The sequence below is a fragment of the Paramormyrops kingsleyae genome, chromosome 19, assembly GCF_048594095.1.
Source record: "Paramormyrops kingsleyae isolate MSU_618 chromosome 19, PKINGS_0.4, whole genome shotgun sequence".
NCBI lineage: Eukaryota > Metazoa > Chordata > Actinopteri > Osteoglossiformes > Mormyridae > Paramormyrops > Paramormyrops kingsleyae.
The window spans coordinates 6,659,172-6,684,309 of NC_132815.1; the positions used below are offsets into that span (position 1 = coordinate 6,659,172).

Genomic DNA, 25,138 nt, shown 5'->3' on the forward strand with positions numbered 1-25,138 from the left:
CTCTTATTTCCTCATATTTCTCTTAATTAAACATTTCTGATATACAATATATTCTACACTCATTTCTTTTAGCATCTGATCACTTTAATAAATCCACCAGAAGAAATGGTCTTTGAAGGTATTGCTCATTCTTTTTGAATAAATAAATGTTTTGTGTGCAAAAGATTTTGTATTTTGAATGGCATATTATACTTCTTTGAACCAATTAGTTATAAACGTCACAAATGTTGGAAACACTCAATAACATATTTTCCATCATTATTTTGCTCTCTCTCTCTCGCTCACACACACACACACACACACACACATATTTCTGTTGACAGATAAAACAGAGTTCTTGAGTGCAACTGATGCAGTGCTTTCCCAACTGGCCCTACTAACATATGACATAGAACCCAGTCAAACCAGGATTAAACTCAAGAGTCTGTTGATGTTTAGCCTGGCTGACATACATATGGAAGCTGACCACCTAAGTGCCGAGTTCTGGTTAAATATTGGCCAAAAGTTTGCCCACTGCCGTCTGTTGTTTTTACACTAAAGGCCCCGCAATTGTTGGAGGCATTATTGACTTTGTAATTAAACTATTCTAACGTCAGGATTTTGTAATCATTACATTTCAAGCCATCTGTTCCAGTCTAAGCACGAGTGTGATCTGCCCTTGACTGCAGATAAAGGATAGCGCCTATACACAGACAATTTTATCATTTGTGGCATAATATTATATATGATAAGTTTGTACGCGAATGTTGAAAAACTAATTTCATTTGCACCGGTTCCATGCACCCTCTTTAATTAAAAATAGACATACTTCTCATTTCACAATTATAATTTCTGTAAATGCGTGTCTTGGTGGTCTCACTGTTACTGATTATGGTTTTATTAGCTTCCGGGTCTAACAAAGCTCAATTTAGTAAATAGAAGATAGAATAAAACATTCAAGGTTTTTTTTTTAAATGTTCTTCAGCCAAGGCTGCATTGAGAAAACACACAAACACACAGCTTGCCACGGGTGTTGGGTTAAACATTTTTATCAATGCAGAGCTTGGTCAACACCTTTATCTGGCTGTATCTCCCGCCTATTGTGCAATAGAGAAATCAAATCATTCATCTCCTCAAAGATAAAAACCCAGCTCTGATTCACGTCTCCTTCAATTGTGTTTCCGGACTGCAGTCTTCTGTTTGTGAGAAGTAGCTCCAGTTCACCAATTAAGGCCTTTGTATTCCACAACTTGTGTGGCTTTGAAGTTTGAGATAAGGGTGTCGTTTTGTGTATGTTGACTACTTGTTGATTCGCTCACATAAAACACCTCAAGCTGTGCAAGGGGCTGATTCTACACCCATTTCTCCAATTTCCCTGCAACAAATAGCACCGCAACAACATTTCTGCCATGGTTTTCATACCCCAGGACCACATCTCAAGCATCAAGCCATCCACCCATTTTCCACACCCTCTTGTCTTATGTAGGGTTGTGGCGATCCGGAACCTTTCCCAGAAGCTATGGGCGCAAGGCAGGGAATAACCCAAGCTGCCAACCTATCGTAGGGCACAGACACCATTAAGATACACAGGAACACCTAGCTAGGGACAATTTGGCAACTCCAATCCAACATGGCACGTTTTTTGGACCGTACAGTACCCACCCTGCATAAATTCATATTGCAGATTTTGAGGCAGGAGTGAATTACATAAGCTGACAGCTTTCATTTAATTGGCTTGTCGGTGTATCATGTCTTTCTATTTGTCAATACACCAAAGTTCCTCCCAATCCCCAATCGAAATCCTTCCAATACCTTGTCCACATACATTCCAAAGAATTTTAAATGGCCAGAATAGGTCGTGCTTAAACACATGGGACATCAATATCGCATGTGCCACATGTTATTGTATTTCCAAACCCAAGAAAGAGTTCTGTGAGAATAGTACCCCTAAACTGGATATATAACGTCTTATACCAATAAAACGTGTTTTCAAGTGATTTTTTTGTATAGGTTAAACCTATACTTTTTTTGTAAAAATACACAACAGTCTCCATAACACTTTAAAATCTACCAAGAGGTATTGTGTATTTTTGTAATATTTGAAAAAGCTTAAAATGCCTACATTTGGTGTATTTTTATTTGAAATGTGTGGTTGCCTGAGACATGACATTTAGTAAATTAACGCAGCATATCATATATTAGTTAACTGACAAAACGTGTTTAGCACTGATATTTTATTTGTGCTTACTTAATATTAAACAGTTTGCATCATACAGTCATATATTACAAAGATTATAGTCAAAAAATTAAATTAACACTTGAAGAATATATATTTACTCTATTGCAACCCTTAAGAAAATAACTTTAACCTTCCTGCTGCTTCTCATTTTAGGTCTAATACTCTAGAAACACTTCAAAAAATATCTGAAGGATGTTTTATTACCTGAATAATACAAGTTATAAAACAGGTATTTAAGAGCTGTTTTAGGGAGATGCTTGCCCTGATTTACTTCAGCCTGACATGTGATATAAGGTAAAACTCTCTGATATTTCTCTGTGACATCACTGGGATGACAGTATAGCTCACTGTTGGGAATAAGGCATTTTATGTCAGTGATGAGGTGTTATGAAAAGTCCTTTTTAGAGTACAGGCAATAAAACCTCATTCGTTATTGGGTTCTCATGCTGAATTGACCTATTACACCCAGCCAGCTGAGGCAGTCAGGGGCCACTTCCTGTGGATCCCATGAACACAGTGTTTATGGGGGGCAGAGACGACACTACGTCCCGTACGTCAGCGGTGGCTCGGGGAGGGAACAATGCATCCTGGGAATGGAACTGAGGATTGGCTCCATACATACATGGGGTGGATACAGAAGATGTGATGGGTGAGGCTGCGGAGAAAAACAACACAAAACAGTCTGAAGACACACACACACACACACACACACACACACACACACATATATATAGCTGGTGCTCCCTAAAGCACTGTTTCTCAACCTGCTTCTTGGGGGCCGCCAGACGGTCCCCATTTTTGCTCCCCCCCCCCAACTCCCAGCACAGGTGTACCAGGTATTTGGAGCCCTTGATTGGCTGGGAGCCAGGAGGGAGCAGAAACGTGGACCATCTGGCGGCCCCCAAGGAGCGGGTTGAGAAACGCTGACCTAGAGGATACAATTTTCCTTTGGTCCTTAAAAGAGTTAAGATGTAACCGGTTATGAAAATATATACATTACTGTGCAAAAGTCTTAGGCAGTCAAAGAAAATGTTTAAGGCTATTTATCTTGGTAGTAATTGTATATTTTCCTCTGAAAAAGAACAATATAACATTATAACATATGCAATCTAGCAGTAACGCAATAAAAAATAAACAAGGATTTCATGTTTTCCAAAAAGTTACTGATATCTTGTTGGACGGCTAGATGAACACGTTTCAGTTCCCAAACCTCTGCTCAGGGGCTCCTCAGCCATTCCATGGATTTGTTTTAATCTCACCAACCGGCTCTCTTACCTAATTAGCTTAATTAGTTGAATAACTCAGTGAGTTACTGATTAACCGAGCAAGGTGGGGTAGTGGTCGAGTCAAAATATACATACGTGTATTGGACAGCTGCTGCAGATACAGAGGTGATCTTAGGAAAGGTTTCTGACATAGTATCATAGGTTTACATCAACATGAAGAACATTTATACATCATTTTCTGTGACTGCCTAAGATTCTTGCACGATACTGTATGTTAAGTCAGATGAACCTTGACAATATACTACAGCAGTGTTTCCCCATTCAGTCCTCAGCGACCCCCAGACCCCAGATGGTCCACAGTTCTGCTCCCTACAAACCCCTGCCCAGGAGCCGAGGGGGAGAAGAACGTGGGCCGTCTGCGAGTCCCCGAAGGACCGGGCTGGGAAACGCTGTTCTAGAGCTTATTTATACATGTACATAAAAACTTCTGATTTTGAATTCCAGAAGAGCACTGACTCACCACCGGGAGTCCGGGACACAAGGACTGGAGAGTCACTGTAGTAAGAGCCGACGGGCTTCCTGCCACTGTCATCCAGGATGTTGAGGGGGTCGTGCACGTCGCTATAGGAGTGCATGGAGCGTAACGAGCTCACGCTGCTGATCACCGACACGTGCTGGTCGATCACGGAGCCCAGCCTCTGAGGGTCCGGGTAGCCACCGGTGCCATAGTAACCTGCAGCTAGTTTCGAGTGCAAATGTTAATTATCATAATTACTGTTACTGTTATTTATGCGACTGGAGCCTTTTCTCAGAGTCAAATGCTTAATTTCAGCAGCTGTGAAAAGGTTGTGTGTGTGTGTTCAGAGGGATGTAGGAAAACTTCGAGACAGTCAGCAAAATATGAAAAGTATAGAAGCCACCTAATAATACAACATACTAGGAAAAAAGAGGCAGAAAAGAGGATATCACTTTATATACATCCATCCATTTTCTAACCACTTATTCTGGTCAGGATCTCAAAGGAGCCAGAGAATATACCATATATACCATATATTATACCATAACTGGAAAGATGAAGTGTTATATGTACCACAGGCCAATAAAACAAACCGTAAAGAGCAAAGGGCCAACCCTGCATTCTAGGTCTCCTTTAGCACTGAAGTCCAAGCCTTAGTGTTAGAATATAAGGAGCTTGTGAGGCTGCATTCCATCCTGCAGTACTAGCTTATGAGCGTGAAGGAAACTGACAGAATATGACTGTCAGCCAATATCTGTGACAAACAAGAGAGACGGACAGTCCCAGGTGGACGGACGCCGGGAGAGCATGTGATTCTCTGGACGGCTCCCAACCCATACAGACGGGCTGTTACTCACCGCTGGTGGGGTAAGCTGTCCCCTGGCAGGCGCCACTTCCACCGAGGAAGCCGTACCCTCCGGGGTCCAGGAGCTGCAAGGCCTGGGCCTCCATCACGGGCTCCGACGCGCTGCCAAAGTTCGCCGGGGGCCGGGAGATGTAGGAGGTCTCGGCACAGCTGGGGGTGAAGTAGTCCTTCGGCAGCTGTTGTGGCTGCTGTTCGCAGAAGGAGGGGTACCGCCCCCTGTCTGGGCGCGACGGATAGGAGGCGGCGTGTGTCTGAGGCCTGAACAGGGCCTGGTAGTTGGGAGCACTGGAGAAGAAGCTGGGATTGGCGGGGGGAACGTTCTGGTAGGCGACATCGGAGAAGGCCTGGCAGGGGATGTGTGACTGGAGCGGGGTGCAGCTTCCTTGGGGACGGCCAGCCATGGGGCCCTGGTTGATCACACTGTCTCGGTTCACCATCGCCGGGGAGATGGGGGGCGTCATGAGCGGAACACTGTTCTGAGGGAAGTCCACCGGGGCTGAGGAATTTTGGACAAATATGCTTTAAGCCAGTGTTTCCCAATCCGGTCCAAGGGGGCCCACAGGCGGTCCATGTCTTTGCCCCTTCCCAGCTCCCGGTAGGGAGCAAAAATGACAACGGTCTGACAGGGAACTGGGAGGGAGCAAAAACATGGACTGTCGGTAGGTCCCCGAGGACTGGATTGAGAAACACTGCTTTAAAGGTTACTGTCAGTCCTGAGGCGATTTGCTGTGTAGATATAGGTACTTTCATCCAAAGTAACAAGTGGAGAAAGTTTGGACATCAGCCAGCCTCCCTACAGCAGTATTTACTATGCAATGTTTAAACTTATTTCACATATTTAATTCTCCACCCAATTCTTATTTATTAAAGAATGTTTTCTTTAAGCCATTAATGCTAATGAACAGCAAGCCAAAAGAACCAAGTTTTTTTTTTTTTTTTCTTTTCATGTTTTTAATAATCCAGTTACGGTCATGGGAACCTAGAGCCAATACCAGAAAGCTGAAAACAAAATCAACCAATCACAGATCACACACTCATAGAGTAAGACCAATACCTGAGAGAGACAGGTCTTCTGACTCCACCTCCTGGTAGGTGACCATGTTTGGGCCCAGCCCATGCTGCCCGCCTGTGAGAGACAGGTAGGCCTGTTCAGAGAGCAGCTCGTTCTTCACAGACGCATCGCCGGACACGGCAGGGACTTTGCTGCGGTTGGCAAGGAAGCAGGAACTAGGAGAAGCGGTGAAGGCCGCCTTGCTAGCATCTGAAACAAGGCAAAAACATTACATTTCATCGATTAATTAAGACCAGTATTCTCTTTGCGTAGACTGCTGTTACTAACTTACATCAAAATAAAAACTATCTAGTCCTAATCACCAGAAATCATGACACAAATGATTTTCATACCTGCATTTCTCATATATTTATCTAAGAGATTCTGAAGGTCTTGTTCTTTGTCATTATTGAACTGTGTTTCGATAGCTAGTAGAATATACTCATCCAGAAGCATTCGAATCAGATGGAAAGAACCTGTAAAAAATAAAACTATTAGTCCTTTGCATGGAGACAATACATTTTACCACGTGACAAACCCCTAGACTGCCATAAAGGTGATAGTGAGCTTAGACTGACTTATCAGTCACACCATCCACAAAGATCCTGGATCACCTGTTTCATCTGTGGCCGTAGGTTGACCTAGAAAGTTTGCCCCTCTGACAGTGTGGCAACGGTCCCATCAGAGACACAGACAGATGAATGCGATAGTCAATTTTCTCTCCAATCAGGACAGACAGAAGCAGCTGATAAGGGGTGGCTTACCAGGACACGGTCATTACATTTTACTGCTCATTGTGGCTTCATGATCAGGCAGAGACAAAGACCTATGTTTGTGTTTGTGTTGGAAAGGCCTCAGGCACAGAGTGCAGCAGGATTCTTCACTAGGGGAATCCAAGTCCAATCATAAATTCAAGGCATAAAATTTGTTCACGCGTAAAAAAAATGTTCCATAAAAGAATTTATGGAACGGTAAATGAACCAAATTAGGTAATGACCCCAAAATAATGGAAGAGATTATGTTTGTTTAATAAGGTTCATTTTTACTTATACTACATATCCTGATGGATTTCCTCAAACATATATATGTAAGATATTTTCATACCGACAGTCAGGAGCACCCATTCCTTACCAAAGCTCGTGGCATTGTTCAGGGTGAGGTTGTGCATGACCCGTGCTCCAAAAAAACTCCACTTGAGAAGAAAATCCTGCGCTCTCTTCTTTAAAGAACGACCGTTCTGCTTACTCGGCTGGGGGGGGGGGGAGAGAGAGAGAGAGAGAATAATGAAAGCGGAGATTGATCTCTGGACAAACCGATCAGGGAGGAGTGTTCCATGAGATGTCATACCTTGATGACCTTCTGCTCCACCACGCTGTCCAACCATTCTATAAAAGACTCTACAGTTGCATTTTTCTTAAGGAGGTCTTTCAGCTCTTGGAACACTGTGATAGAGTCATCTATGAAGTATGAAAACACAAGGCATCTATGTTTTGAGTCACATCATGCGTAAGCAATCTCTATTTCTTTTATTACACGCTTATGCAAGCTATTTATTACAGCCATCAGGTGACCAATTAAAAGAATATTAATAACATCTTCTGACAGCGTTTCAGAGAGAAAATATCCTCACATTCGGAGTACAGGTCTGAGTCGTGGTCTCCACTGCTGGATATAGTGAGCAAGGCCTGAGATCCAATGCTACTGAGGTCCACCTTGTCAATGTCACTCACCATGGAGTTCACCACATTTTGGTCAAAGAGAGCAGGTCTGGCGATCTAAGAACAACAGACATTCATCAAATATTTCCAAAAGGATGTCATACGCCACACCCAAACATCCTCTCAAGAAGGTTTGCTCAGTCTGTGCTGGAAAATATCTACACTTTTCATTTTCATTTGTTAAATTACCTGGGCAAGGTGTAAAAAAGAGGTTTGTCGCTTTAAGGTGGACACAAATCGGCGTGCGATTGGTAGCTTTTTTTCAGAGAGGGTTTCTGGAAGATTCTCTAAGGAGGACACCATCCAGTGCTCCCAGTGCTTGGCGAAGTTCCGAATATCTGCCAAGAGACTGGAAAACATTCTCTCTTTATGTTCAACCCATTTGTTAGAGAGGGACTAACTGTGCCACTTCTGTTTTCATTTGTGTTATTAATTATATGTCAATTGTATTCTTAAATATTCTACAAAATCGATTAAAACAACAGCTAAACTATTTCTCAGCTTTCCTGTCAGTAGGAAAAACATATGGCAAGAAGAACTCACTACAAAGTTTATGTCCTATATAAACAAATATATAAATCAAATGTGTCACATACATATATAAAAAAATTACCTTTCAGGCATTTCTTGCATTGTAGCAGGAATTAAAACATCAGTCAGAACCTGGAAAAAAAGACCTCAGGTGATTTATTTAACTTGGAGAAATGCTGAATGTCAGCTTGGTTGAAGGAGGACTGGAGCTCACACCTTGTACAGTATGGAATCACACACGCAGAAGATGTCCACAGTGATGGGATTCTCCAGCAGGGGCAGAAGGTGCCCGGGCATCCCCTGCCAGAAGTGCAGCAGGAAATTCTGGATCTGGAAGGCAAAAGGCCGGACGTGGTCACAGAGAGCAGGTCAGCACAGCCAGTGAGCAGGAAAACATCTCATTCACTATTTTTTGATACCTCTTCAAAGTTGCTGTTGATGGCATTGTCTAAAATGCACTGACAGTGCGTTTTGTACATCATAATTAAGGTGTCCACCTGCTTGGGCATAAAAGAACATTTTTTGTTGTTATTTTTTTTATATATATTTTGCAGCAAAATGTTAAAGTTTGTTAAAGACAAGGAGTGCAGAAAAACTTCATTGTTCGTACCTTTTCTATGGAAATGCAGCTTTGAAGTACGAGATGTTGGGCACTTGGAAAGTCGGGCAACAATGTTCCCGTTTTGGAGCTGAGTGAATACTTCCGAGTAAAGCCACCCTGCGGGACTCAATGCAGATCTCATTTCATTAAAATGAAGGTGATTATTTAAAATAGTACTATTACTTTTCACAGAGAACAAATTAAACAAACGTAATTGAAGCTCTTTTCAAGATTTTTCACATTGCCATTGATGACATCTCTTTCTGTGAGGAAGTGTTAAATACATCAACAATTCTCAATCAGGAGCTTTTAAACAATTTTATAGCTGAATTCACAGCTCTGCTAAGGGCACGTCTAATGTGTGACACGTCACTCAAACTCTTACCACAGAAGATGTCTTTGACATAGAAATGTAACAAAACTGCCAATATATTCTGCAGTGCCTTTATATACATCAATTAAACTGTTAAACCTCGACTGAACAAAATTTTTACCTCATTTTTGAGCTTGCTACCGGAAAACCTAAGGTGAAACACACACGGCAACAAAATTAATGAAGTGGAAGTAGATAAACAATTATGACGTTCGTCAAAATCAGCAATGGTGCACATGTGTGTTTTATTACCCACACGATGGCACGTGTGACTAATGACGTATGACGAGAAACATGATTTGTTTGCAAGAAAACATATAGCTTAGTAGTCTCAAACACATCATGCCTCACGGTTAACAAAATCCTGAATCAGCGCACGGTTGGCCAAATGGACCCGTGCAAATTTAATTTACAGCTCTGAGACCATTTGCTATTTGCGTGGTTCTTGTGGCATTCCCAGTTTCCTCCCAAGGGCAAACAGAATGCCTGCTATCGGCCGGTTAACTAATAAAGGTGGACACTGATAGTGGGAGTCATAAAATGGGGAACATAAAGGTCAGCGGGGTTACCTGGTCAGCCCCTTCCCAGAGTACACAGAGTGGTAATATGCACTGCTTTCTTTGATGCCGATGCCATAGTAATGATACCTGTGGACAATGTTTAAGAAAAACAACAATCTTCCAGATGAAGCGCAAAAGGCCTGAGATTGCAAAATGCCCCCAAAAAACTGAGAAAATAATCATTACAAATACATTATAAGCGAGATTAAATGATTGCGTTTTTCCAGATCAAGACAAAACTTCATCGGATTGGCTGGCTGAAATGTAACATCGTACTATTCTTTCAAAAATAAAAAAAGTTTTTAACGGTTGTGAAGAAGCTACAGCATGAAAGGTGCCATCGATAAATAAACTGAATTGAATTATCGTGTTTTTATGCTGATTTCTCCTCTTACTTTGAATGGCCTCTGGTACCGAGTCTCCTGGTTGTTAAGAGAGGAAATTTCTGCCGTATTGTCTGTGAACAAACAAAAATAGAGAGACATTTTTGTGCCATTAAAATACAACTTCGAGGTACTCGTGCTTAGCAAATAAGAATAATGAGAATATTTTCTGTTAAATCTCCTACCACAGCATAACTCTGGAAATTAAAGATGCAACAATGTCTCATTCATGTTACCGAGATGGCAACTTTTCGTATTCATTTTTATTACAAACTTATTACAAACTCAGCTGCACTGAGAATGCATAACGTGTTTTTACCTTGCCAAATGTTGCAGCGCAGGCAGGATCCAATTTTTCTTTCCTGCAGAAATCTAAATAGTGCGCATACAGGATGCATCGTGGCAGACACACGCCATCACAAACAATGTAGTTCTCTTCAAGCCTGGGGAGAACAGAATCGATTAAAACAATAGCTAAACTATTTCTCGGTTATCCTGTCAGTAGGAAAAACATATGGCAAGAAGAACTCAATTATATACTTCAGTATATATTACATTAAATAAAAGCTGAATATTTTGCTGCCGGGCTCCCTGGTGCAGCTCCCAAATAACTGCGCTATCACCCCCAAAAAAGTTCGTAAACCCCATGATTCGAGACGACATCTGTCACATAGCTACCACTGCAGAGTTAAGTGCGTCTGCTTCTTCTTGTCCTTGATTATCTGAGTGATACTTTTCTTTGGAATGGACTGCTTTAAAGCCAGATCCTTTGTGTATTCAGATGGATCCACATCCTCTTCAGTAGATGGAGCATCATTGCAATCCTCAGTTTCTGTTAGAGAAGCAAGATACAAGATTTAAGTGATTTAACACCAACCTGTCTTGCTTATATTTTAGAGGGTGTGGGACAAGGTGCAGATTATATAGCGATAGTTGTCCCGTTGCTGAAACAGGCAATTACTTTCTCACCAACTTAATCAACACATAAATTAACAACTTACCTGATGAAGGTGAAATACTACTCCAACACACACACACACACACACACACACACACACACACACACTAATTCATATCTTTCTGGGGACTCTCCATTTCTATGGGGAAAAACCCTAATCCCTACCCAGCCCTAACCCTAACCATAAGCAACTGAACAAAATACAAGATTTTAGGCATTTTTAGTTTTTTGATTGCATTCACAGATTTTTGTGGGGACCTGAAAAATGTCCCCACAAGCTAAAAAGTATCAGGTTTCGCCACATTGTGGGGATATTTGGCCACACACAGAGACACGCACAGACAGAAGCAAACATATCCCATCACTTCTATTACATAACATTTTAATGATGCTGCCTTGGGCAATGGAATTCTAGGTATCAAAGCTTGCATTTTTATCCATTATTATAACTGAAGGTTTCTCCTGAAACTGTAGTAATCCCATAAAATCACTGTGCTCCATAAAAATAAACCCTGCATTTTTAAAAGCACTTAAAACAGTTAAAGTGAAATGATTTAAAGTAATTTAATAACACAAAAATGAAAAATGGTTCTTGATGCAGAGGGTAGTCTGACAATGGTATGTCAATTAAACAGGTCAGAGAGAAAAATTATATTTAACAATGGCAAGGCAAACCTCCATCCACCCGATCTACTTACATCAGATTATGCTGTCAGCGCCGGGAAGCGGCCTACAGGCAGCATATACGGCGCAAGGCTGCGGCGCATCCTATGCGGGATGGCAGCGCATTGCGGGGCACATACACACGCGCACTCCCGCACACTGTAACGCACATACGTCATTGGACTGCGGGAGGACATCGGAGTATGCGGAGGAAACCCACGCAACACAAAACAAGTTAGAAATGTAGTTCCCATGCCTTTACACCAGTTACCTGATTTAATCCCCGAATCTTCCTCCTCGTCAAGTGAGGAAAAGCAGTTATTTCCAAAATCGCCGGCGAGCTTCTCGCCCCCCGGCGAAGCCGAGGCAATGTCCTCCTGCTCCGGACGGAGCTTCTTCTCAGGTCGCTGCATACAATGCAAAGGCTCATCTCCGATTTGACTCCCCGTGCTCCTTTTCATTGGCATGTTAAAAATAAAATATTGCCACTAAAAAGACAGGCACAAAAAAGCAAGGCTGAAAGCATTTAGAAAACAGCAAATATCCCCCCCGCTATAACTGTAGCAACTTGTGAATTAAAATTCCACGAGAGAAATGTATCGCATCATTCGTTTTTATTTGGTCAAAACTGCAAATATTTCAAATTATTGTATCCAGCTATTTTAAAACAAAATCAGGACACGGGAGCCCCAATTTCACTGCGAACTCACTATGTCAGTATATAGAATAAAGATTTTTAAATGTATTTCTATGGCCCTTTCTTCACTTTTCCATGGTAAAAAGCCTAGTCTGCAGCAGCTCTAATTAAACCTGAGCCCGCGCCGAAAGTGTGGTGAGTAGCGAAGATTCATTTATCATATTTACAGAAGACGGGGACTAGTTGCGCTGCATTAATGATTAACCTAAACAGGCAATAGGCTCCTTTCAACTCGGCGAGCTCGTTTTGCGGCCTCGGCCATCTGATCTAGGCTAAAGAAGAAAAAAACACCATACGGGCATCACACCGAATATAGGGTGAATTAGAAATAACACGTATAACAAAATAATAACACAAAATTATCATTATCCCCGTAGCGCCACGTATCACTTCTACAGTAATGGGTGGATGGATGTTCGATTAAATTACCTATTAGCTGCTGCTGACACAGAAACCCATGTAGTTACCGAGCATAAAATGAACTGGACACAGGAATGGAAACGTACCTAGATTGTATCAGTATATGCAAAGTACATACTCCTCATTTTCATTCATTATCTGATACAGATATGCTCCTGTTCCTATAATCTGTCACTATATACATATAAGCTGCACTGACTATTGCAAAGGGGATGCCTAATGTCGGCCTGATTAGGCCGAACTCGTGTGGAGGTGAACCGGAGCCTCCAACGTGCTGGTAAAAATCAGGGTGCAAACAAAGTCGGGGGGGGGATTCCTCCGTCATGTTTTAAGTAAAATGCAATTGCATAAAACGTTACTTTTGAAATGCTGGCATGGACTCATTACATACATTCGTTTTCCTTCCCGTTTTTTTGTCCGGCTTGTGCCCCAGACTACGGGTTTTAAATTTAAATGCGCGTCACGGGGCGTTTGCAAACTCTCCCGCCCAGCAGGTGGCAGGAATGGAAACGCAGCATTTTCCGTTATAAGCCGGAGCGCTTTGCTGTTCGATGCCCGGCGTCTGTACAGATGGGTGGCTGCGGAGTGACGGGACGCTGTGACTCGCTTCCTTGTATGATACTGATATATATGTGTATTGCCATTAAAATATAATATTGCTCTGCGACAAAATATCTAAAAAAAAATAATATAACGCTTTATGTACATGGGAGGGTGCCCTACAGCGTTGGTGCTGTGATATGGTAGAAATTTTGCCAATCGCGGGAAGAGAGTAAAGACATTATAAATATTTATATAAATATTATTGCTAACGTCAGCACTGAGTACTTATATGCAATGCAGACTACCATGTCGTATCTAATAATATGAGCATTGGCTGCCCCATTCTGTAATTTATTTTGAGAAAAACGAAAAGAAGGGCCTAGGTAACCGATTGCGTATTGCAGCCAAAGGTAACAGGCAGCGTGTAGGCCGAGTGATATACCTAACGATAAGCATTTAATATCTGCTAAAAGAAATAAACTGCAGTTATAATTTTAAAATGTCATATAGGCAGCAAAGGAATTAAGAGCGATCAAGTAGTATTTAAGAGTAGTGCTGGACGCCGTAATTACACTGCCAGTTACGGCGTTTCTGTATGTGTACTCAAATTGTCTTTTTTCCCCTAAGATTATTATTAGCCTGTTTACAATGATAGCGATAAAGTGCTTAACAGGGCATTTGTCTTTTGCAAACCTTTAAGTTTGATTAATCTATTAGTTTCTTTCGTGTGTTGTCAGCACTTCGCTAGGAAAAAAAGTTTTAACTATTGATCATTAGCGACATCTAGTGGATGCAGTCTGCCGTTTATAAAAAAACGAATGCTACTATGCGTAGTGTTATGGGTTTTACGTTTACATATTGTTGTTCTAATAATGGAAAAACCTCTGCAATTGCTTGTTTTGCCATTCTAGAATCGTGTGATCTAATGTAGCACAACGCTATTTATGTAATTTCATTTAAACTTTTGTGACAAATGATGCCTGTCCTTTCTTTCAGGAAAACTGCTGTAATGCTTTCAAACATTGGTCCAGGGGCCCAAAGGTAGGTTAGAATACAATTATATAAGTGTGTATTCATTATTTGAAAGTTTTTTTTAAAAATGTATTTAAAATAATAAATTACAGGTGCTCCAATACCAAACTAAATTCTAAATATTAGGCCTGTGTCTTTAATAATTTTGAAACTACAGCCCTTTGGAATTTTAATGAATTTTATGCATCTTTTCTGAACGTAGTATGTTCCTCTTATTGAAATAAGTCTAAGTGTCAATTCTGAAGCTGTAAACTATGTAATATTTCTGTTTTGGTTGAATTTTTATGGCAACAAGCGTGTGGCAACTCATTCTTTAAAAAATCAGAAGGAAGGTTAGCAACACCAACATATTTTTGTCAGATCATCTTCAGATGTGTAAGAATATATGGTAAAATACATGTATGAAAATGTTGGTTAACTGTTCAGATGGTCAAATGAGACGACTCTGGAAATCAAAAACATGATTCTGACACTCTGACGGCAACACATACAATTACTGCACAGACATGGTCTTAATATGACAGGAAAAAAACTCGTAGTGCTTTATCATGCTTTGAGTTTTTGGTCGTTTTCAGAGCCTTGTAGGAGGAACAGTACATAAGATGCAGCTGATCTGAATACTTTTTATGAATTACAGAAAAAGTTATTCCTAATCACAGTTTCATGGCTGGACAAGCCATCAAAGGTGATATGAATGTTGGAAGTTGGACCAGAAGGCTTGTTTAGCAAAATGCATAAAATTAATTAAAATTTAAAAGGGTTATAGCTTCAAAACTATTAGAGATCCAGACCTAATATTTGGGATTTCTTCATAAGTTTGGTATGGAAGCACCTGTAACGTTTTTCAGGGGAATCTGGAAGGATGAGCAGGGGCATTCTGGGTAATTTGATACGGAATGACTCAAATTAATCTTTTCCTTGTAATTGTATGGATGTTCTCCTGCAGCAAAAGATGTGCTATTCAGGTGTATTGCAGTTTGAGAATTACCCTTAGTGATTGTAGGCCCTGTAATAGACTGGCATCTGGTCTGGGCTGTACCCTGCTTTGTGCCCAGTACTTACTGGTATGAGTGCCAGGTTCACCACTTCCTGGCACTGGATAAGCAGCTATTGAATTTGGATTTGTTGGATAAGAACATAAAATTATGTCGAATATCTAAAATATTATTTAAAAATCCACTGTCCACCTGATTCTGGGGTGGTGGTAGGAGGAGGTGTATTACAGTTTTCCTGAATTGCTAAAGCTAATTTCCTGAAAATTACCATCCTTTTCTTAGCACAGAAATCATAAAATCTGATATTCAGACTGCATTCACTAAACCTTTGACTTCTTTTGCGAGTGAAACAAGACTGTTTTTCTTTGCTCAAAACCAATATATAAACACCAATGAGCAGTCATTACACGCTACAGAATTAAAACGGAAACCCTGCCAGTCAAAACTATTGTTAGGCATGTGGAGAGAAATGTATACTGCGGATATGGTCTTATGCATGCTCAGTTACAGAATTGGAAACCAGCTGCACGACAAGAATAAAGAAAATTTTACTGTTTAGTAAAAAATACAAGTGTACAGCTATATGTAAAGCAATATATAATGTTTGCTGTATTCAGCACTCCAAAAAATTACCTTAAAGGACAAGGTAGAATAAATAAACAACCCTAATGAAGGCATTTTGCAGTAAAATGTTGTACACTTGCCAGTCAAAATCAAGTAGGAATATTAATTCTGCTTCATCATCATGTTTCTGGGCTGGGTCAGGTCAGAGGTCTTCGTTTACATCACAGCCAATGTTCTCCCTTGTTAGACAATGGAAGAAGAATCGTTTGTTGTGACACATGCATACCTAGACATTGAAACTCGATACACTTACTGTACGGCTTGCACTCTCATCTGGCACATATTCTCAGCTGTAATCACTCATTGGCTTCATCGCATTTTTAGAAATACGATGTTTATACGATTACTACATCGTGCTGGTTGTGTTCATCTTTTGTGGCCTGTATTTTCCATTTTACAAAGGTGCAAAAATGTGTTCTGGTGAATAAGAATGTGTTTTTGCAAAAACGAGTGAATCAGATCTCCAAGTTGTGTCTTTAGGTGAACATTTTTCCGTATCAGAGATTGATTTGATAAATGAGTTTTGGCGGTTATGTTTAGTCAGAGAATGGGGTTTAGGGTTCTAGCAATTCAGAAAAACTGAATTACAGCTACAAATGCATTTTCAGGCAGGGCTCTGCCAAGAAGGTTTCTTTCAAAGAACAAATATTGAAGGTTGGAACTGAACTGTCTGTCCGGTGCTGCCACTTCAATTCCTCTTCAGACTTTTGGTGTCAGCCCCAGAGCAAACTGAAGAACTTGGACAAATTAATGGCGAGCCTAATACATCCATGTGAAATTTTGATTTTTATTCAAATTTATTTTGGTCTGTCAAATTAAATTTACACAATTACTTGTGTATTACATACATGATATACTTGGATATCCCATCATAATTGATTGTTTGGGTCTTGGTCATCCATTTATTTGTTTATCAGTGTCTACTTTGTGATATATGTAGTGCCAAAATTTCCATCTTGGGTCTGTAAAAAATCTCTCTGAATAGTTGCAATAATGTAACTGGCCAAAAATCAATAATAATAAAAAAAACATTTAAAAAACGATGGTAATTATAGCTTTTATATGCATATTTTTCAATATAATGTGTATGCATTTTGACGTATACCGTATTTGAAATATCACCAACATTATCTTCTGTTCTAAAAAGCATCCTGAATGAATTATTTCTATATTATTTATATTTTTATTGGGATTATTTCTAAAGGCTTGAGTTAGATACAGGCAAGTCACAACATTTATGACAGACCCTGCTGATTGATAACTTGTCATTTCTATAGACTAAGAATCAAAACTTAAAAAAACTGATGTAGTATGACGTTCAACTGTACAAATGGACAGTATGTTAATAACAATGTAACCACTGAATGTCAACCTAAAAGACTGTTTGGTATAGAGAATGTTATTCCTTGTCCACTACTGAGATATTTCTGAATATTTTGATTGTTTATTTATCTGCATACATTTAATTGACTTTGTTTGAAATGTTAAGTGAAGTGACATTATATTGAGGGACTTACAAGTAGGTTGTGAAATGTTATTTCTGTTTTCAGGCCTCAGGGGGACTCAAATCCCCCTACATTTCATGAACTGGGCACCGTGGACTTACTGCTGACACATGTGGATTGCAGTCCTGTGGAGACATTGGTGCAATTTCAGGGTCAATATCTGACCATATGTGAACTGGACTATGACATACTGCAGAAAGACGTACAGAGTACAGAGAAAACAAAAGCCTGGTTGGATATTGGGGAATTATGTTTGGTGAAAGATATTGTCTCATCCCGTTGGTACAGAGGCCAAGTTCGGTGCAAACAGAATGACCTGTTTGAAGTGTTTCTCTTAGACTATGGCAATGTTCTGGCTGTCAGTTCTGAGTGTTTAGCTTCTGCTTCTGAAGAACTGTTTGTGCTTCCCCCTAAGATTGTTTGTGGATTTTTTGCCAATATACTGCCACTTGGCGAACACTGGAATGTTCTTGCATCTAAATATTTCTGCTCTCTGATAGGAACTGAAATCAAGGGGCACATCCAGGCTCTTCTTTCACACAAAGTGATGATTTTGGAAGTGGTTGATGTCAACATGGACCTCTTTAGACTAAACTTGGGAAGGCACGTGGATGTTGAAACGTTCTTTTTCCTTATAGGAATTTTAACAGAAGTACCAGTTCGTCAAAGATGTGGATGTGCTGAAATCCTCTTGACTGAAAAGCCAAATAGTCATAAGTTCTTGCGCATGCCTTCAAGCATACAAGAGATTGAGAATCTAATGTTGTTTTTTGGGCCACAGCTGACTGTGGGTAAAAAAGAAAAGATCAGAGTAACTGCAGCAATAAATACAAATACATTTTATTGCCAGTTGGAAAGCATGGTGACTGACCTGAAGGAGATGTCAGAAAAGCTGTCAACCTTCTGTGAATCCAAGAGCAAAGGCCTTTGTGATAATGCAGTCGGAAATCTGGGGTTACTTTGCGCAGTCAATGGGAAAGATGATAAATGGTATAGGGGCGTCGTGCAGCTCCTCCCTGTAAATTCTCAAGTACGAGTCTTGTTTGTTGACTATGGATTCTGTGAATCTGTAGGAGTTGAAAGGATCTGTCAGCTTCCCCCCAGTTTCCTTTCGATACCAATCATGGCTTTTCATTGTACTTTATCTTGTTTAAGTCAAACAGATGAGAATGTTCTGAAGGAGCAACTGGAACATATAAAAAGGGGGCTTCTTGGTGCAGTTCTTGATATTCAAGTTGACAGTTTTGATACTGATGAAAATTTGTATTCTGTTACACTCGACAGTGTTAAAGCTGATGCTGAAAATGGGGAGTTGCAGAAAAATGACAGCTGTCTGTCTAGACTAGTGAGAAATTCAGATTTTTGTAAAATGGGAAAAACATACTCTGTTGTGAAACACACAAATGAAAACAAAGGGATGGAATACTCAGAGGACGTAGACTCTCTGAAGGACATAAAGGATAACTCCATCTTCAGAGGTTTTGTGGAATATGTACTAAATCCATCTGATTTTTGGTTGAGGACAGAAGAGCGGAATTGCAGGTTTGAAGATATGTTGCAGAACATGGCAAAATATTTCAGCGACTTAAAGTTACATGAAGGAATTCTTGAGAATCCAGTTCCTGGTACACTTTGTTGTGCAATGTATGAGAAGGACATGCAATACTACAGGGCTGTAGTCAGAGAGATCATTGAAAACGGAGCTGAAGTGTTTTTCATAGACTTTGGAAACACGGAGAGAGTGCCATATATGTTTATTAAAAAGCTTCCTCCTGAATTTGCTGGTGAACCTAAGTTTGCCATAAATTGTTCACTCGCTTATGTAGTGTCAGTGGAAGATGTGTGGACAACCCAGGCAGCTAGCTACTTCAGGCAAGCTGTATGTAACAGAGCACTCCTTGTGCATGTAGTACAAAAGAAGAATGACAGGTTAGATGTTGAGTTGTATGAAAAGGAAGCGAATGAAAGTATTAACATGGTAATGGCACGAGCAAAAATGGCAGTATTCTGGAAATCCAAGGCTAAAAAGCTCGGTCTGCTGCAGAGTGGAAAATTTGCCAAGTACCAAGGGCCAAACAAAACCAGTCCTGCAAAAGGAAAAGGTGATAAAAACCGAAATAGCTCAAGCAAAAGTATAGATCTAAGATACCAAAATAAAGAAACAAGAGTAGAAAAAATTGCGTTAGCTACAAAGGAGTCGATGCAAAATATAATGGTAAGACAAATACCAAAAGCAGAGGGCTCTGCCAAGAAGGTTTCTTTCAAAGAACAAATATTGAAGGTTGGAACTGAACTGTCTGTCCGGTGCTGCCACTTCAATTCCTCTTCAGACTTTTGGTGTCAGCCCCAGAGCAAACTGAAGAACTTGGACAAATTAATGGCGAAAATCCAAAGCTATTACCAAGAAAATGCTGATGCCTTTCAGCTTCATGAAGCATGTTGTGTTGCACAGCATCAAGAAGATGGAAAATGGTACCGTGGCCATATCCTCAGAACTCAGTACAATGAATTTGACGTCCTGCTTGTAGATTTTGGCCTGACCATAAGACAGAAAGCACACAACCTACGGGCAATAAAGCCGGAATTCCTGGAACTCGAAATGCAAGCATTTAGATGCAGTGTCTATCCTTTACTTGAACCTGCAGGTGAACATGATGTTTGGAGCACAGACGCAGACAAGGAACTGAAGACCTTCGTTCAGTCAGGTTCATTAAATTTAAAGTGTACTGTACATTCAATGATGGTTGTAAATGGTCTTTTGTTCAGTGTTGTAGACATCCACACTTCTCTGCAAAGTGCAACAAAACTGCTCGTGGAGAAAGGGTTAGCAAAGCCGGTGCACTATCCAAAACTCTTCCCGTCAGTCGATCTCTCTTCATATGTGTTTTCTATGTTCGACATAAAAATCGGTGGAAGTGAGACTGTGTATGTCACTCATGTTTGCAGTCCATGGCAGTTATTTTTCCAGCTGGATAGAAATGGAAACATGCTTGAAGATCTGATGGAAGAAGTGACAAAACAAAGCAATGAAATCCCAAGTGAGACTTCTGGTTCAGACCCAGTAAAACTTTGTTTGGCAAAGTACATTATGGATGACAAGTGGTACAGAGGTCTGGCCTTCCCTGTCCAGTCAAACCAGCACTTAAATGTGTTGTTTGTTGACTATGGGAACATGCATATAGTTGAAAAAAGAAATGTCCGGCCCATTCCCAGACATGCTACAGATTTGGTCTTTATACCCATGCAGGCCCTGAGGTGCAGTCTCTCCCGTGTTCCCAAAGGGGAAGCCCTTGCAGAGGTAAATACCTGGCTAGAAAAAGCTGCCTTAAATAAATTGCTAAAGGCCACTTTTGTTGAAAGAGAAGATGATGGCACTCTCATCTGTGAATTGTTTGATGGGAATCTGCACCTTAATGAAAAAGTCAGAGAACTCATGGTAACAGATAAGCAAAAAGAAGAGACTCTCATTAAGAAGGATATTATCCATTCTGAGAAACCACATGTTGGTATTGAGCAGCCTAAAGCTAGGAGTAACGTCAAAAAGAGTTTAAAAGTCAATTTGGATAAAACTGCAGCCAGTTGTAATTCCAAGCATTTGTTAGATAAAGTGAAGTCTCAGCAGAATCCACCAGTAACTAAAGCCTCAACATTGCACATGTCTAACCACAAGGTAAAGAGAGATTCAAGTGCACCACTGAATAAAACAGATAGTTCAGCAATTGAAACTCACCAGTATAAAGCAGTAAGTAGACCTTTGAGGCATAAAAGCTGCAATTTTAAATTGCCAAAACTCTCACAGCTCCCAGAGACTAAAATAAAGCCAGGCTTCAGAGAAGTAGGGTATATTTCACATGTGAGCACAACCACCTTCTATATTCAAATGGAAAATGAAGAGAAGACGATTTTAAGATTGGCCGAGGACCTTAACAGTTCACTGTTCAGAGAACAAACAGAGCTCATAACTGGAAATGTGAATATTGGTGATCTTATTGCTGCAGAATACAAAAAGGATGGTGCTCTCTACAGGGCTGTTGTGAAAGATGTCACTGAAAATCAAATGAGGGTGGAGTTTATTGATTACGGAAACACAGCTGTGGTTCAAAAGAAAAGTGTGTTCAGACTGTCAAGCACTTTTCTACTACACCCTCGACTAAGCATACCTTGCTCAAGTAAACAGCCTCTTTCTTTTGGGAAAGAAACCATAACTGTAAGTGGAAAGCCACTCATGGTTGAATTTGTGAAGCGATGTGGGCTGTGGTGGATGGTGAACTTAGAGATTCTCGAAGAGGGTATTTTACCAGCTCAAACGTTATCACTGCAGAAATGTAAGAATGAGGAGGAAGTTTTTTGTGATTTATCTGGAGAAGAGAAACAACCTGGAGACGAATGTGCAGCCGCAGAGGACGAGCAAATACGGCATCCTTGCAGAGATGCACAAGGAGTTAAGATCCCAACAGTGACGTGTGATAATGTTATAAGGAAAAATCTAACCCGGACTGAATCAAAGAAGAATACACTTGTAAACTGTGCAGTAGTGCGGTCAAAAAGAAGACAGCTGATAATGTCAAGCAAGCATAGAGCACTTATGCACTTATGCAAGATAAAACGGTCAGTCAAATGCATATCACAAGGAGTTTCCGATACTTCTGACAATAAGAATGCAACTATTCCACCAGATCCAAAAATTATACCTGGGCAGATTGAAGAAGGGACACTTCTATCTGTTTTGGAAAATGGAGATTTTTATATCAGACTTCACCAAAATTCAAGGGACTTTACTTCGCTTTGCCATCTTTTACAAAAAGAGGCGTTCAGATGTAGCTTAGCTCCTGTAATAGGTGCCAGAGAGGGACTTGAATGCTTGGCAAAGTCAACCAAAACTAACCAGTGGTACAGGGCTGTGGTACAAAAGACATATCAAGGAAACTGCTCAGTCTTCTTGTTGGATCACGGTATCTCAGAAGTGGTCTCTGTTCAAGAGATTAGAGAACTCAGTGAAGAGCTTAGACAAATCCCAGTGCAAGCCATTTTGTGTAGGTGGAATGTGCCAGTAAAGGCCACTGAAGGGGCAGATGAAGATTTAAAGGAGCAGCTGAAGGGTATGATAAAACGAGATATCAAAATCATGTTTGTGTCATATTCTGCAGACTCCAAACTCTGGACAGTAGAAATTATGATCAATGAAATTTATCTCAGGAAGCAACATAGCAGTGTCAAGAAAAGCTTGGAGGATAGAGGTCAGATTCTTCCCAAGGAATTGTCAATGAAGGAAGAAAACACGAAAGAAACCCATCAAGCCCCAAGGCTCTCCTTGGCTCCTGTGAAAACAGATGTGGGCTATTTGGGCTTAGCTGCAGCAGTTGCTACTCCATGTGGCTTCCATATCATTTTGAATGACTTGCTTCTCACCATGAGCATGGTGTCTGCTGCTATAGATGATCTTCCAGATGATTTGGTGTCCTTGCCTGAATCATTTTTGATTCCAGGAGCATGTTGCTTGGTGAGATCTGAAACCAAGAAAAAGTGGTGCAGATCCGAGATTGTGCACACGGACAGTAAGTCTGTGGTAGTTAACCTTGTTGACTACGGTCATTGTGCGGTTGTGCCTTATGTGCATCGTCATGACATCAAATGGCTTCCTGAGAAATTAACAGTCATACCGAAAGTTATCCATCCTTGTGTACTCAGAGCAGTCAAGCCTTCTGGAAAGGATCATTGGTCAGATGAGGCTGTCGTATATTTCCAGGAGCTCATGAGTGAGGGCAGCCTAATGATCTATTTCAGGCAGTTTGTTTCTGAGACGCAGTGGGAAGTCGATATCTTGTCACAGGGTGTTAATGTTGCTAAGGCATTGGTCAATTCAGGACACGCCACTTACATCGATAGTTTGCTTTCACTCCGAGTGCTAGAGGAACCAGTCACTACAGGAGCATCTCTAGAAAAAATTAACACTATGGGTGTTGATAAAACTCTTGAATTAAATCCAGAAGACACATTTTTTCATAAGAACACACTAGAATGTCATCAACAGTTGCAAGATGTAGGGACTGTGAGCCAGCATGATGTGGACCTTACAACAGTTGAGACTGAGAATCAGACGTTTGTAGAAGAAAGGCAGGACCAAGTGGGAACTGATGAGGACTGTAGCCATCAGAGAACTGAGAGGTTTGCAAGCTTTGGTGCGTCACAAGAAGTCAGAAAATGTAAGTGCATCTCGTTGGAGTCAAGGGTCTTTCATACACAGAGAGGGCTCCAGTTTAAAAATTCTTCAATTTCTTACTGCAACCTGAGAGACGGTTGTCCAGTAAAAGTAATTTTAACAGCTCTATCTAGAATTGAAAGTAACAGTACTTCTCAGAATTTGAGGAGCTTGTATTCCTGCATAACAGATCCTTTTTTGGAATGAATACAAATGAAAATTAGGCTGGAGGGTGTTAGTCCTTAGTGTAAATTTTAAGTCTTCGCCCTCCCATATTAAGGCACATAAAAATGAATGTGTTTAGAGAAAAATGTTTTGCAATACCTCACATTGCCTGTCTCCTCACAGGTGTTCAGATGTGAGCATTCTCTGGTAAGGCAAACCTGCTGAAAGGTACAAATAAGCATAGCATAAACACCGTCTCAAAATACACTTATAAAACGGGCTGTTTTATGCAGACTTCACTATTTTCTGATTTCCACAATTTTCTAACAAAAGAAATAAAGTCTATATTAAGCAGTCCTTTATATTTACAAATGAATTTGCCGTGGTATAACTTTTTAAATAAGTAACTGGTCAATATACAGAAATCCTGTTCTGAGTTTATTTCAAATTTTGTATTCCAGCTTTGTCAAGTTGTTTGCTTTGAAGAAACAAGAATGGCCACTCTGACCAAAGATATTTTGTTTCTCTCTTGTTGTTCTAAATAGTTCTGATAAGTACATTAAATGTGGTGACTTGGTGATTTTTTTTGTAGCTAAACTTGATGTTGACATTTCATTTTTTGTTTAAAAAGTATTCATGTTTAGTAGTTTTCACTAATTTTGCAAAGGTGAAGCATTAATTTGTTTCCTTTTTTATACACAATGTTATTTATAATGACATTTTAAATGGCTAAGTAGAGTAAGTATGTGTATCAAAATTTAGATTAGATTTATACAGCATCTCAATGTTGCAAATGATTGTTTTCTTTTGTAAGAGAGTCTGTACCATTTCCAAAACCTAAAATATATTGCTGTGTGCAGTTCAAAGTGGAAAGCAGTGAAAAGTAGTTGGAGTTTTTCGATCTATGAAATCAGTATAATTCAGGATTTGTTTGTTTTTTGTTCTTCTTCACAGTATACTATAGAATGTATAGTAGTGATTCATATTGTTTTTCTCTCAGAACACCTTCATGTATCCTACAAGAGTCGTAACAGAAATGATGGAAAAAAACTGCCTTTTAAATGTGGATCACTGTAAGAGACTGCAGAAATATTTTGGTCTCTCTTGGTTAATATTCTGTGTTCCAGTACCTTTGTTTAAACATTCATATAATTTTCACTATAATAAATGTTTTTGAAAAATGATCGTCTTTTGATCTTTAGGAGTATTGGTAACTCTTGTCTAAAGTTGATATTTAATTTTGTTAATTGTCTATGAGTCCACATCTCCACTAGAGCAAATGTTAGTAATTGAC

The 25,138-nt window shown here is 40.1% G+C and overlaps 2 protein-coding genes across 6 annotated transcripts; one reads left to right on the forward strand and one right to left on the reverse strand.

The window, feature by feature from the left end:
* Positions 1-2,198: 2,198 nt before the first annotated feature.
* Positions 2,199-13,211, reverse strand: rfx6 (regulatory factor X, 6). Of its 2 annotated transcripts, none has more exons than XM_023797045.2 (20): positions 12,868-13,211; positions 11,936-12,152; positions 10,722-10,875; positions 10,363-10,486; positions 10,056-10,117; positions 9,670-9,747; positions 9,222-9,249; positions 8,737-8,844; positions 8,546-8,623; positions 8,343-8,456; positions 8,209-8,258; positions 7,785-7,944; positions 7,508-7,652; positions 7,225-7,334; positions 7,009-7,126; positions 6,231-6,353; positions 5,881-6,087; positions 4,819-5,322; positions 3,965-4,183; positions 2,199-2,873 (listed from the first exon to the last, which is right to left on the reverse strand). In XM_023797045.2, the coding sequence occupies exons 2-20, from the start codon at positions 12,129-12,131 to the stop codon at positions 2,701-2,703; spliced, it is 2,751 nt and encodes a 916-aa protein (XP_023652813.1). In that variant the 5' UTR covers positions 12,132-12,152; positions 12,868-13,211; the 3' UTR covers positions 2,199-2,700. The 2 variants fall into 2 exon arrangements, with proteins under 2 accessions (XP_023652813.1, XP_023652809.1); XM_023797041.2 differs by having other exon boundaries at positions 8,546-8,626.
* tdrd15 (tudor domain containing 15) lies at positions 12,478-25,028 on the forward strand. 4 transcript variants are annotated; one of them, XM_023797038.2, is made up of 5 exons: positions 12,478-12,496; positions 14,321-14,365; positions 17,526-23,683; positions 24,028-24,072; positions 24,306-25,028. In XM_023797038.2, the coding sequence occupies exons 2-4, from the start codon at positions 14,334-14,336 to the stop codon at positions 24,039-24,041; spliced, it is 6,204 nt and encodes a 2,067-aa protein (XP_023652806.2). In that variant the 5' UTR covers positions 12,478-12,496; positions 14,321-14,333; the 3' UTR covers positions 24,042-24,072; positions 24,306-25,028. The 4 variants fall into 4 exon arrangements, with proteins under 4 accessions (XP_023652806.2, XP_023652803.2, XP_023652805.2 ...); XM_023797035.2 differs by lacking the exon at positions 12,478-12,496 and adding an exon at positions 13,003-13,058; XM_023797037.2 differs by lacking the exon at positions 12,478-12,496 and adding an exon at positions 13,266-13,394.
* Positions 25,029-25,138: the final 110 nt, after the last annotated feature.

Excerpts from the sequence above, each read along its gene's own strand:
- rfx6 (XM_023797041.2), bottom strand. The coding sequence starts at position 12,131 with ATGCCAATGAAAAGGAGCACGGGGAGTCAAATCGGAGATGAGCCTTTG. Across the intron at positions 8,845-9,221 it reads GTAGCAAGCTCAAAAATGAG|GGTGGCTTTACTCGGAAGTA; the intron begins GTAAAAATTTTG and ends TGAGTCCCGCAG. Across the intron at positions 8,627-8,736 it reads GCTGCATTTCCATAGAAAAG|CAGGTGGACACCTTAATTAT; the intron begins GTACGAACAATG and ends TTTATGCCCAAG.
- tdrd15 (XM_023797038.2), top strand. The coding sequence starts at position 14,334 with ATGCTTTCAAACATTGGTCCAGGGGCCCAAAG. Across the intron at positions 14,366-17,525 it reads ATTGGTCCAGGGGCCCAAAG|GCCTCAGGGGGACTCAAATC; the intron begins GTAGGTTAGAAT and ends TTCTGTTTTCAG.